The sequence below is a fragment of the Mastigoproctus giganteus genome, chromosome 1, assembly GCF_048544385.1.
Source record: "Mastigoproctus giganteus isolate SK-2022 chromosome 1, ASM4854438v1, whole genome shotgun sequence".
Taxonomy (NCBI): domain Eukaryota; kingdom Metazoa; phylum Arthropoda; class Arachnida; order Uropygi; family Thelyphonidae; genus Mastigoproctus; species Mastigoproctus giganteus.
In genome coordinates this window covers 41793984-41807344 of record NC_143575.1, presented here as the reverse complement: position 1 = coordinate 41807344, position 13361 = coordinate 41793984, and the positions used below count along the sequence as shown (strand labels likewise).

The window sequence follows — 13361 nt, the reverse complement described above, 5'->3', positions numbered from 1 at the left end:
AATACAATGTTCTCAGAGAATCTTTAAAATCTATTCAGCAGGGCTAACTGATGATGTTGCCAACAGTAAATTCTAGATAAGAAGCATTCAAAGATGTATTCGTATAAGCTACTACGGTTTTTATACCAAGAGATGCTGTTCAAGGTTAAGATTCAAATGGATGTCAGAGAAAAATAAACTATAAATTAGTCTGCAGTCAAGTCACAAAGGAGGTTAGGCAATCTAATGCAGATTACGAGAAGTGTTTGGGAAAGTAAGCAATGAAAAGTAACGAAGACTTCATTACTTATGTAAACACTAGCAGGAAAGGATTGAATCAGATTGGCATTTTTTACGTATAATTGGTATAACAGTTGATGATTCTAATCAGGTTGCTGATAAAGTGAATAGATATTCCGCATCTATGTTCATACGTGATGAATTGTTCTGGGATGGGGATGCCGGAAGTATATCAAATTAGAAGGCGATAAATGATTTTGGGATAACTGAGAAAAAAGTGGAAGAGAAGCTAAACATAAATAAGGAACCGGGAATGGACAGGATCTATATTATAACAAAGAAGTAGCAAAATAGTTCAGCAAAGCTTTAGCTATAATCATGAGAGCATCTCTGGTTTCAGGGCAGGTCACCACGGACTGGAGATGTGCAAATGTATCCCCAGTTCACAAATGGGGATCAGAGGATGAAGTGAGTAATTAGAGACCCGTAAACTTGACCTCTGTTACATGGAAAATAATGGAATCACTGGTTAAAGAAGTGATACAGTCACATTACTTCTTTAATAATACAGTCGATTCTGGTTATTTGGGACACATTGGGACTAGAATAATTTTGGCCCAATTAAACGGCTGCCCCAGTTATCCGGAGTTTCACGTAAATAGTTAAAAATACAATGGACCCCCCAATTTACAATTGGTTCACTGTACAATCAAATCACGTTACGATGGACTCACCATAGTAAAGTACCATTCACTATACGATGTGTAGTAAGCACCAGTCATTGTGATCACGTTTATGAATTGAATTTTAATTCTATTAAACAGCGATTCTAATTAGGAGCGCATCTAGATAGGAGTGAAAATAAGAGGATTATTATCCACAGGCTATAAAAGTAAAGATATAGTAAGCAAAAATTTACCCTTTATTTCCTTACTAATTAAAAAATTAAATGATACGTGAAAATCAGAATAATTAATACGTACTGTAATATGCACATACTAACTAGTTGACATTTCTGTTCACTGACATTTGTGGGTGGGGGTTAAAATATAAAACAGTAAAAAGATAAGCAATCAATAAAAGAGAACACAGCACACACAAATTGCAAGTAACAGGATATACGCAAGTGAGAACGGAGTAACAAGTCATGAAGCTTTAAAAATAGGAATGATTTTTTATATGATTGAAGATTCCATGGAAGTGTGTTTACACTTCCATGGAAGTGTAAACACATTTCATCATAATAACCCACAGAATTCCAGCTGTCAGTATTAGCGCAAATTCAATAAGATCGAGTTTACTATCCGTTTATGAAAGATTGCACTAACAGAAAAGCCCAATAAATAGGTAACTGCTAATTGTTTTTATTGTTTTATGGTTTGACCTCCTGAAATCCGACCTAACCACATGGTATGGTCGGAGACAATTGTAGGGTGATCTCCAGTGCTGCAGTCTCCTGCCCCGATTAAGCGAAGTAAACCCTGGCTCTTTTCTTGACTGGGTTCTGTTTTTTAAGATTTGCCCAAATAACCGGAATCCACTGTATACGGTGTATAACTGCATCTAGATAGGAGTGCAGTTAGGTGGCAGTCACAGCATGGATTTGTTAAGAGGTGATCTTGTCTAATCAATCTGAATGAATAGTGTGACACAGTAACAAAAAAACTGGATGCAAAAAATAATTTTGACATCATACACTTAGATTTCAGAAAAGCTTTTGATAATATTGCATATAAAATACAGGAACTCCCAGACTTATGTAACACTCAACTTTACATAAGCTTTTGGCGGCCGGTGCAAACTTAAAAAAATCGTGGAAACGTATTTGCATCCCATAGGAATAAATGGAGGTATCGTGAAAATATCGTAACATGAACCCAATAATACATTTTTTTTTTTTTTTTTTTTTTTTGGTAATTCGTTCCAAGTTCTTGGAAATTTAAAATTTCGCTATATTACTAAGCTATTTCTCTCTCTAAAAGTTCATATTTATAATGGAAATTGCACTACCTTGCACTTTCCGGTTTATTGGGCTTTTCTGTTAGTGCATCTAATTATAAATGGATAGTAAACTCAATCTTATTGCATTTTCGATAATCCTGATAACTGAAATTGTGTGGGTTTTTACGCTATTATGGTGAAATGTGTTCCCCTTCACTGAAATCTTCAATCATATAAAAACAAATTTTCAGAAACTTCTCTTCATTCCTATTTACGTATTATAATGAAGGAAAAGCAAACAACGAAAAGTGCAAGTGGTGGTAGTGCCAGGAAACGAAAAAAACTGATTTAGAAATGAAGATGAAAATGATTAATAAATACGAAGCAGGACAAAGTTTGTCATCTACTGTACGAAATTAGGTCTCGCTGGTTCAACAGAAAATACTATTTTAAGGGACAGTGCGCGTATAAAAGAACATGTTAAAGGATCAACACATTTAAGATCAACAGTGATCACAAAACAGCATTCAGGTGCTATATCGAAGATGAAAAAACTATTAATAATACGGATGGAAAACCAGATTAAGAAGCGAGTGCCCATGAGTCTAACGACCATTCAAGCAAAAGCTACAAGTATTTATAAAGATATTAAGGATAAGTACGGCGAATCCCAACCCAAGTTCATGGCAAGCAACAGGTGGTTTAATAGGTTCAAGCATCGCGCTGGTTTTCACAACATTAAATTATGTGGTGAAGTCGGCAGTGCTGATTCTGCAGCTGCAGAGGAATTTTGTGATGTGTTGGAAAAAATTATTGATGAAGGCAGCTGGCTATTCAACACAGCAAATTTTTAACGTTGATGAGACTGCTCTGTATTGGAAAAAAATGCCAGATCGAACATACATTGCCAAAGAGGAAAATACAATGCCAGGTTTCAAGGCGTCAAAAGATAGGGCCACGTTCTTGCTTGGGGCTAATGCAGCAGGATATTACAGATTAAAACCACTGCTTGTGTACCATCCTTGTATGTCAATATTATCAAAATAAAAGTTTCACCCCTTCCGGGAACATTTTTTTCCGGAAAATGTGCAGTAACGGATCGACTTTTTTTTATTTTACAGATTAAAAGTATGGACTATGCAAATACTCATTGTATAGTTTTTTGTATTTTTTATTAATTTTTTCGTAGAAAATACATGGGAGTAATTAACCCATTTGGGCTATCCCGAGTTATCTCATGTATGCCAAAAAGTGTGCAAATTATACAGATTTTTTTTAATAAATTAGTACTTGAGCTAAAAGAAAGGCACAGAAAAAGTCTTCATTACTCATTATATAAATAAATTTAAAAAATCAAGTGGAATACACAAGCAGTAACCTCCCGCCATAAGCAGTAATCGCGAACTAACTACATTTTGACACACGGCCGCCACAAGTGGACAGGCGAGGTAAGCTTCGTTTATCGGCGGCAGTTCAAGAGGGCACCGAAATATTTTTCAATATTGTTTTTGTGAATTATTTTCGCGGGTTCAGTATTCTGCATTTAGGATGGCAAATTATATTTTGCTTATTGATGGCACAGGAACGTATGCTACTGTTCTGACATTGCAGTACAATATAAGTAAAACGAAAGCCAGTCGTTTGCTGCCAGGTTTGTTTGTTTGTTGTTGGGTTTTATTGGCGCATTAGCGACTAAGGCTATAATGCGCCGAAACCTAGTCATTAAAAAATAAAATTTTTAGTGGCCTATCGAATTAGGTCACCAAGTCAAAGTATAAAAACAAGTATAAACGGTAAAAGGCAAATATCAGTAAACAAGAAACATTAAAAAGGTTAATTTTTTAAATATGGGTAAAATGGTTTACTGATTTCAAAAAGCTAAAAATAGCAGACACATGGTCATTGTCAGATAAAATCTGACTGAGTGTATACGGCTCAGTCAGATAATTAAAAGCAGTAAAACGGATATTGCTAAAATGTGTCTTATTGTTAAAATTGTGCCACAGGACTCACACATAAGAGGGTCATCAGCCCTCAGCAGAAACGAATGAGTTAAATGACTGTGTCCTATGCAGGTCCGGGCAAGAACAACTTCCTCCTTACGATTCCTGCGCAGACTAGACTGCCACGGTTCAATTACAGGCTTTATATGATATAATTTATTCCCAGTCTGTCTATTCCACAAATCCTGCCATTGGGAATGTATCTTCTCGTGTATTATTTATGTAGGGGACTGACAGGCAGTGGTTATTATTGGGAATTGCTGATTTGGCTGCGGCGTCAGCCAAATCATTTCCCCTAATCCCAATGTGGCTGGGAATCCAGCAGAAGCGGATATCATATTCACGTCCACAGAGGAAGTGAATCTTCTGCTGAATACTAGACAGAACTGGATGAGGATTATATCTCACAGATATTAAAGCTGTAACATGCTGAGAGAGTTGGAATATAAAATGAACCGCTGGTATTGGTATTTACTAATGTGATCCAAGGCTAATTCTACAGCGTGCATCTCTGCAGTAAATATGCTGCATTCAGAGGGAATCTGCTCTGATATAGTGCTGTCTGTAAAGACAGCAGCAGATCCCACATATGATTCTGACTTCGAACCGTCTGTGTAGACTGGCGCGAAGTCGGAATATTCAGTTCGGTGTGCTGAATGGAGCTGCAGGTAGACACATGATGGAGTGTCCAACTTCCCCCAATTTCTAAGGGACAAGTCACATGCCGGGACATGAGCATGCCAGGGTGGAAAGGGTTGCTTTGGTGTTTGGGCAACCTTGTCTACCTTCATATTAAGTTCATTGAGTAGCTCTTGGAGACGAATACCAAAAGGTCGGTTGGCAGTCTTACGGGTATTGTATAAATTTTCCCATCGTGGCTCAAAATCGAATGGCCACGTAGGATGGTGTGGCAGGGATTTCAGTTTTAAAGCGTACTTTAAAGACAACTGCTTACGTCGAAGCGATAACGGTGGTTCGTTTGCTTCGACGTATAAGCTCTGGACAGGAGATGTACGATATGCTCCAGTAGCAATACGTAGGGCCTGATGATGGATGGGGTCCAGCCATCGCAGGACACTGTCTCTGGCTGAGGAATATACCTGGGACCCATAATCTAGTTTGGATCGCACAAGTGCACGGTAAAGCCGAAGAAGGGTACATCGGTCTGCTCCCCAAGATGTAGAGGAGAGCGAGCGGAGAATATTAAGCCCACGTGTGCACTTTGTGCGGAGTTGACGAATATGATCCAAAAAGGTCAGTTTTTTATCGAATATGAGTCCCAAGAATTTTGTGTTCGCTGCTACTGGAATAGCATTTTGTCCAAGCCTTAATTCAGGTTCAGGATGAAGATTACGCTTGCAACAAAAGTGTACGCAAACGGTCTTCTCCGGCGAGAACCTGAAGCCATTAGCAAGTGCCCAGGAATTCAGACTATCAATGGCTTTCTGCAGTTGTCTTTCAATAACCCTCATGTTGCACGACTGACAAAAAATGCTAAAGTCATCAACATAGAGGGCACTGTTTACAGTTGGAGGAAGTTGTTCTGTGATGGAATTTATTTTGATGGCAAAAAGCGTGACACTTACTGATCCTTGTGGTACTCCCTCCTCTTGGCTAAAGGAGCGAGAGGGTGATTATCCCACAGGAACTTGGAACGATCGTTTGGCTAAAAAGTTTTGAATTAAAAAGGGGAGATGCCCTCTAAGGCCTAGGCTATGTAAATCTTTTAAAATGCCAAATCTCCAAGTTGTGTCATACGCTTTTTCCATGTCAAAGAACACCGACACCAAGTGTTCGCGTTTTAGGAAAGCATCCCGGATGGATGCTTCCAATCTAATAAGATGGTCCAAAGTGGACCGGTTCCTTCGGAAGCCGCACTGGATGTTGGAGAGAAGGTCATTTGATTCTAGATACCATATTAAACGAGAATTAACCATTCTCTCCAGGATTTTGCACAGACAGCTAGTCAGAGCAATAGGACGATAGTTGGTGGTGACTTTTGGATCCTTTCCTGGCTTAGGGAAGGCAAGAACAATTGCCTTTCGCCAGGAGTCCGGAAACTGCCCTTCAGTAAAGATTCTGTTATACAGAAGGAGCAGACAATCCATAGATTTTGGTGAAAGATGTTTAATCATTTCATAATGGATGCTATCTGGTCCAACGGCACTTGCTTTGGAAAGAGCGAGGGCTCTTTCCAATTCTTGAATAGTGAAATCCCCGTTGTAGGGATAAATGCTCTTAGATTTAAAGTTAAGTGCCTGTTTTTCGATTTTATATTTCAGGACCAGGAACTCTGGGGAGTACGAGGATGTTGCGGAGATCTTAGAGAATGTTTCCCCAAGAGCATTGGCTATTGCAATTGGATCTGCAATAGCGCATCCATTATAATCTAGGATTGAAGAAGGGTGGGATGTATATTTTCCCTTCATTTTCCGGATTTTATCCCAGACTACCTTAGAGTTGGTAGACTGGTTAATAGATGATGTAAAACGGATCCACGATTCCTTTTGACTCTGACGGCGGATATATCGTGCTTTGGCTCGTGCACGTTTAAAGGCTATAAGGTTGGTCGTGGTAGGATATCGGCGGAATATCCCCCACGCTTTGTTTTGAGCCTTTTTTGCTGCTGTGCATTGTGAATTCCACCAAAATTTAGGAAATGGTGGAAACCGGGCAGATGTTTTTGGAACAGCATTCGCAGCTGCTTGGACAATATTTTCTGTGATGTACTTAACTGTATCATTGATAGACTCTTGACTGACTGTGCTAAGATCGAAATTTGCCTGATGTTGGAAGGCAGTCCAGTCAGCCTGATCAATCTTCCACCGTGGTAACCTGAAGGGAAGACATGGTCTCCCACTGTGTAACGAGGTTATCACAGGGAAGTGATCACTTCCGTATGGATTCTCCTCCACCTCCCAAGTGAGTGAAGGGAGTAGAGAAGGGGAGCAGATAGAGAGATCAATGGTAGAAAAAGTACGGGTAGGCATGTGGAAGAAGGTGTTTGTTCCAGTATTTAGAAGGGAAAGGTCATTGTCATTGAGCATACGCTCTATGACTCGTCCCCTTCCGTTGATGTTAGCACTACCCCACAGGGTGTTATGTCCATTCATATCCCCAAGAAGTAAGAAAGGGGGAAGCAACTGCGTTAGAAGATCATCAAGGTCTGCCTGGGAGATGTCAGTCCCAGGTGGCAAATAGATAGAGCACACAGTTAATAAAAATCCCACCGTAAGGCGAATTGCAACAGCTTCTATGCTAGTTGTAATTAGCAAGGGCTGCACTGGGGTCTGGCTACCCACAAGGATAGCCACTCCCCCATGTACAGGGCCATCCGCAATTCTATCCTTACGAAAAATTGTGGTGTTATGCATCGTGGGATCGTCATTTGCCTTTAGATATGTCTCCTGCAAGCAAAAGCAAACTGGCTCGTGCTTTTGCAGGAGGGCCTTGATGTCATCTATATTTCGCCGGAATCCACGACAATTCCACTGTAGGAATTTAGCCATTATTTTGGCTTGGTGGGTCCATCAGGCGGCTTCCGAGGTGCTGAGGGCTTACTTTTATCAGTCTTGGGTCTATCTTTTTTGGGGAAGAATGGACGCTGTCCCGTGTCCATTTCTTCCTCCGCAAAGAGTTCCAAGACTGATTCTTCGGGTACCTCCTTCTGCTCGACATCCATCTTTTCTTGGGTACTAGGGGGGACTTCCCCTTTTTTATTCTTATCTTTCATAATTATCTTTGTTGCTTGTGGAGCATTAGGAGGTACCGATATAGGAGTGGCAGCTGATTGGTCCTTCTGTGCAGGTTTTTGTGAACTTAAGAGATAACGCGCGATGGGAGTGAAAAACTCCTTTGGAGGAATGGTCATGTCCGTCTGAGTTCCGACGGAACATCTCCCTGCTACCTTCTGGGCGTAGGTAGGTTTGTTGATATTCAGGGGTTTGACCGATTTCCTTGCCTCCTGGTATGATATATTTAGCTCTGCCTTCAGCCGTTGAATTTCTTTTTCTTCTTTCCACCTCTGGCATGCTCGTGAATAGGCCGGGTGTTCGCCTTCACAGTTAATACAGGTGGGTTTTACGGCTGAACATGCTGTTGTTTCGTGGTCCTTTGCACCGCATCGAGCGCATGCAAGGACTCCACAGCAGGCCATTTGAGAATGTCCATACTTCTGGCATTTAAAACACCGTAAAGGGTTCGGAACGTATGGACGCACTGAACAGTTGATGTATCCAGCTTTAATCTCATCAGGAGGTTTAGGAGAGTTAAAAGTCAGGATAACGCTCCTGGTTTTAACAATTTTTCCATCCCTTCGCGCAGTAATTCTCTTGACGGCAATGACTCCCTGTGGTTTTAATTCGGAGCAGATTTCCTCCTCGGTTACGTCGAGAAGGTCCCACTCCGAAATGACACCTCTCGATGAATTGAGTGTTCTGTGTGGTGTCACTGTTATAGGGATTCCTCCGATTGATGTTGTTCGGAGTAGATGTTCAGATTGCTGGTCATTTTTAGTTTCAATTAAAAGGTCGCCAGAACGAAGCCTCTTAACTGATTTGGGTGAACCTGCTAACCCGTCTAACCCTTTTTGTATAAAAAAAGGGTGACATTTTTCCAATCGGTTGTTCACTGGTTGAGTGCATAATTAGGAACCTTGGAACAGGCCCTGATGATATTTCTGTTCGCTGCCTCTTTATAGCTATAATGCTATCTGTTTCGCCGTCTAAATTTTCAGATAGGGACCGGGTTGGGGCCCCTGAAGAAATAAGTTTATCAGGATTCATAGAGTTTTTAAGTTGTTCAGTGCCCGGGCTCCCCACCCACCACGGAGCCCAAAGGGACGCCCACTACCCGGCATGCAATAAATGCGCTTGGGAGTGGAACGGCAGGGCTACCCAGACACTATACCTGCACCGCCGCCAGCCTGAATCCTGTCCCTCGGACCATGAGGGTAGGGGCATGGCATTGACACGGTTGACCCTCGCAGGCGAGCCTACTAGTCGATTGATCCTAGCCGGGCCTTCCAGGACCACCCGTCTTGTCGAAGCAGGGGCCAAAGTGGTGTATTGAAGCTGGGCCCCTCAACCACCAGGATCCCCCTTTCCGAATTTCCACAGGTCGCAGCGCACGGCAAACACGCCGGATTCCATTGATGTAAGCCTGGAACCTGGGCTGTGGGCGTTGGATCCCAGTGATGCTAGTCTGGGAGTCCAGCAGTGTCACTGGGAGGTCCCCTCACCACGTACAGGTGCCCACATCGAGGGGATGCTGCCAGGCACAAGAAAATCCTGAGAAAACTCGGGATTTACCTGCCTAATGCAAAATTAGCCAGATATATGCCAGAGAAAGTCCTAAATTTGGAGGTGTTATTGTTTGCTTCAGGTATTATTGTATCCCGAGATATTTCGTGTAGTTCCAAATAACTTTTAAAACTAAAAACAAGATATCTCGGGATAATCCATGAAGCGGTTACGACACAATGCTCATCTTTGATGAAAGATGAATGCATGTCATTCAGCATTGATTCATCATTTCATTAATGAAATGATCATTTCAATAATGAGAAATAATATCAAGCAAAAGTTTAACAAAAGTTCAAATGAATATGATTAAGTAGTAATAACAAAAATATTTTCAACAGTTCATATTAACACACTACTTGTCAGAACATTTATAAACTTCTTATAATAATCAACCAATATCATAATTTACACATATATCTGGATTTTCAATAAAAACAATGTGCAAAATTTTATATAACCAATTATATGTTTCTATTTTTTGCCAAAAACGTCCCCCACCATCCATAATTTAAGTTCTATTATTCAATGATTTCTGTAGACTATACTATGGTTAGATTACACCTCAATTTTGATATGTTATGTTTAATGGAAGAGAATGAAAAAGTTCCAAAAGGGAGCCAAAAAGCTCAAAAACTTATATAAATGAAGGTACAAGTATAGTTAAAATTTAAACTCCACTTACTCTCCTTATGTATTTTTGCCACTATTCATGTTTACACACATCTAAACTAGAGGATGTTTTGGTTTGTTATGCATGTGTGCTTCTTAATTTCACTTGTTACAAATCAGAACATTCTGAAAGTCTGTTTCAGCTGATCCACCCTTATACATAAAGATAAATTTTTTATGATAAAAATCTTTTTAGTAAAATTTCTGATGTAGACCGAGTACAAACTATTTTAGATAAAATTAATTTCTTTTTTAATTTCTTTTAATTTTAATTTCTTCTGAATGGCAATTTTTACTTTCACTTACAATATGTTTTCACTAAGTAGTTTCAATAAAAGTTAATTGTTTCATTAAACTATACTGAAAATATCCCAATTCCAGGTTTGAAACTTCTGAAAATAATGTGCAAAAGGTTTGAAACTTCTGAAAATAAAGAAATTAACTTTTTCAATGGTATATGGTGTTTTTTGAATAAAACAAAAAAACCTGGGTTTAGTCGAAAAAGAAGGGGAAAAAAAAAAAAAAAAACTGTCAATAGACATTTTTGGATTTTGTACCCAACATATAATAAAAAGTCATGTATTTTATAATATGATCTAATTGTAAATATTTCTCCTAAACTATAATTAATTCACAAACTAACATTCAATAAAATTGAAATTCATTACTTCTGTACCCTTAAAAGCCAAAAGGATAACAGAAATTCTGGGAAAAGTTGAACCACTTATTGTCCATTTATTGTCTCTAAAATTTTCTTTTCTGGTGCAAGTCTCACAGACCAGATGCCACTGCTGCATTTTAACTATACTTATGATGAAGCCAATTCCCATCATTCATTCTTATTATAACAGCCAATTTAAAAAAATTGGCTAATATCAAGGCAGTACAATTTGTATGTTTGCATATACATACTAAAACTAATACAAATATGTATATTTGGTTTGATCTCCGTGGTGAATCTACTACAATTTCGCTATACTTTCGGGTGACACCACCGTTGGGTTAAAACCCATCATTCAGGTCTGCAGAGGCTTCTAAATAGAGGAACTAAAATTATAAATACCTATATACTGAAAGTTCAACTTACACGGGCAAGTTCCCATTTCTCTACCAAACCTGTTACATGACCCCCTAAAACGATGAACTGGTTTTCAGGAAGGAGAAGAAAGCCACTTTTTATGTTGTGCTTTCCAGGTTTAAAATAAATTTTTACACCTGGAGGAGTATCAAGGCTAAACAAGAAATAAAATAAGGAAAAAATAATAAACACCTGTCATATTTTTATGTCCCAAAAGATATGTCACACATACATGATGCAATTAAAACAGTAACTATGAAATCGTTTACTATAAGAGGAGTTAACTATTATTAATCATTTTCATTCAGTATATACAGTAAACTCAGTAAAATCGAGCACTTTAATCCAAAATTTTTTAAAATCTGACATTTTACAAAAAATCAACATTTTACAATCTGGAAATATTAAGAAAGTAATCTAGTACTCAGTTCAACAATTGTATTTGTTTTTAAGAATCAATGCAAAATAGGATGATATTTCTTTCTTAAATTGCATTTATTATGCAATGATGTAATTCTCACAGCCAAAAACTTGCTTTTGCAATGAGCTGCCATGGTACTGCACTACTTTCAAACAGATTCCATCTCCATAAGATTAAATGGCTATTTATTTAAAAGATGAGATTACTATGAAAGCTTGTTTCAGAATTAACTGGCCTCTCATTACATAGCTGGTTGTCTCCAGTGACAACACGCAGACAAATCAGTTGTAAATATGTTTGATATGAGGTTTCAAATGGTACATAGAATCAATTTTCCAACTTGAAATATACGATGCAACTCAATGCAAAGGCAAGTTTGTTCTGCTGTGAGAATTAAGATTACTGCAACATGCAGGTTAAATCCTGCTTGCAAAAACACATGAAAAGACATAATAGTCATTTTTAAACATTCAGTGTGTGCTTAGTATTTATTGAAATGTGCTCCTCTTGATCCCTGAGGTCACAGACACATCAGAAAGACTTCTATGAAGTTACTGGATGACTTTTTTTCTACAGCAGCATGTTAGAAGAGACAACAAGAGGAAGCAATATTCCTTAAATGATTATCAACAGTGATTCTTCATGCAATAAGAATCTGCAGGTAAAAGACTGACTGCGTGGCAGTGATCACAATGTACTGATAAAACATTTATTTAAAGACATAATTACTGTCAAGGGTAAAGGAAGGGCTTTTGCAAGGGTACGTACAGCAGTCTCAGACAGTTTTTAAATTCTATGCAGTGTGACCAACTGATGTGTTACCAACAGCAAATTCTAAATGGTAAGCATTCAGAGAAGTTGTTGTTGTTTGGTTTTTAGGAGCATTAGCAACTAAGGCCATATTACTCTGGGAATATGCGGTGGTCATTCCCTGATCTTTCCGCATCCTCCATATTTGGTGGTCACGGGCTCGAACCCCGGTCTAATCAAAAGGCATGTGCTATGCACTGCTGCTCCTGCCCACCTGGCTACGGAGGCGCCTCATTCAGAGAAGTAACTGCAGAATGCTACTAGGTTATTCCTACAACTAAGAAATACTATTCAAGGGTTAGATCTAATGGATTCTAGATGAACTGATGAGATCTGACAGAGAAGAAAAATATGTGGGATGCATATAAATTAACAGATGATACAGAAGCCTATGGTAAATATAAACTAGTCTATAATCAAGTAATAAATTAGGGTAGGCTAGCTAATGCAGATTACAAGAAAAGAGTTTTTCATGGCTAGTCACCATGGATGAAACTTGGATCCATCATTATGATATGGAAACAAAACAAATGTCAAAACAATGAAAACATGCAGAACCTCTTCCCCAAAGAGGCAAAGGTGCAACCTGGCAAGGTGATGATGTCAGTTTTTTTAGGATCAGCATGGTGTAATACTAACAGGTTACCTTCAAAAGGGATGTACTGTGATGGCAATGTATTATTTCAACTTCCTCGTAAAGTTACATGCTATAAAAGAAAAATGACGAGGAAAGCTGTCAAAAGAGTGTGCCTGCTCCACAATAATGCCCCTGCACATTCCTAGCATGCTGCAGTGAGGTGTGCCCACAAATGTAGATTTGAAATATTGTTGCATCCTGCTTATTCCCCCTAACTTTCACCCTCGGATTTTTTCTTCTTTCCTGCTCTGAAGTCCTTTCTTCATGGAAAACACCTTGC

The 13361-nt window shown here is 39.0% G+C and overlaps 1 protein-coding gene across 1 annotated transcript in view; it reads right to left on the bottom strand.

Moving 5' to 3' along the window:
• Tdrd3 (Tudor domain containing 3) overlaps positions 1 to 13361 on the bottom strand; it is a 147081-nt gene that overhangs the window by 71150 nt on the left and 62570 nt on the right. Inside the window, exon 5 of the mRNA XM_090379789.1 lies at positions 11223 to 11367. Coding sequence (XP_090235915.1) covers positions 11223 to 11367 — 145 coding nt within the window. The remainder of the gene's footprint in view (positions 1 to 11222; positions 11368 to 13361) is intronic.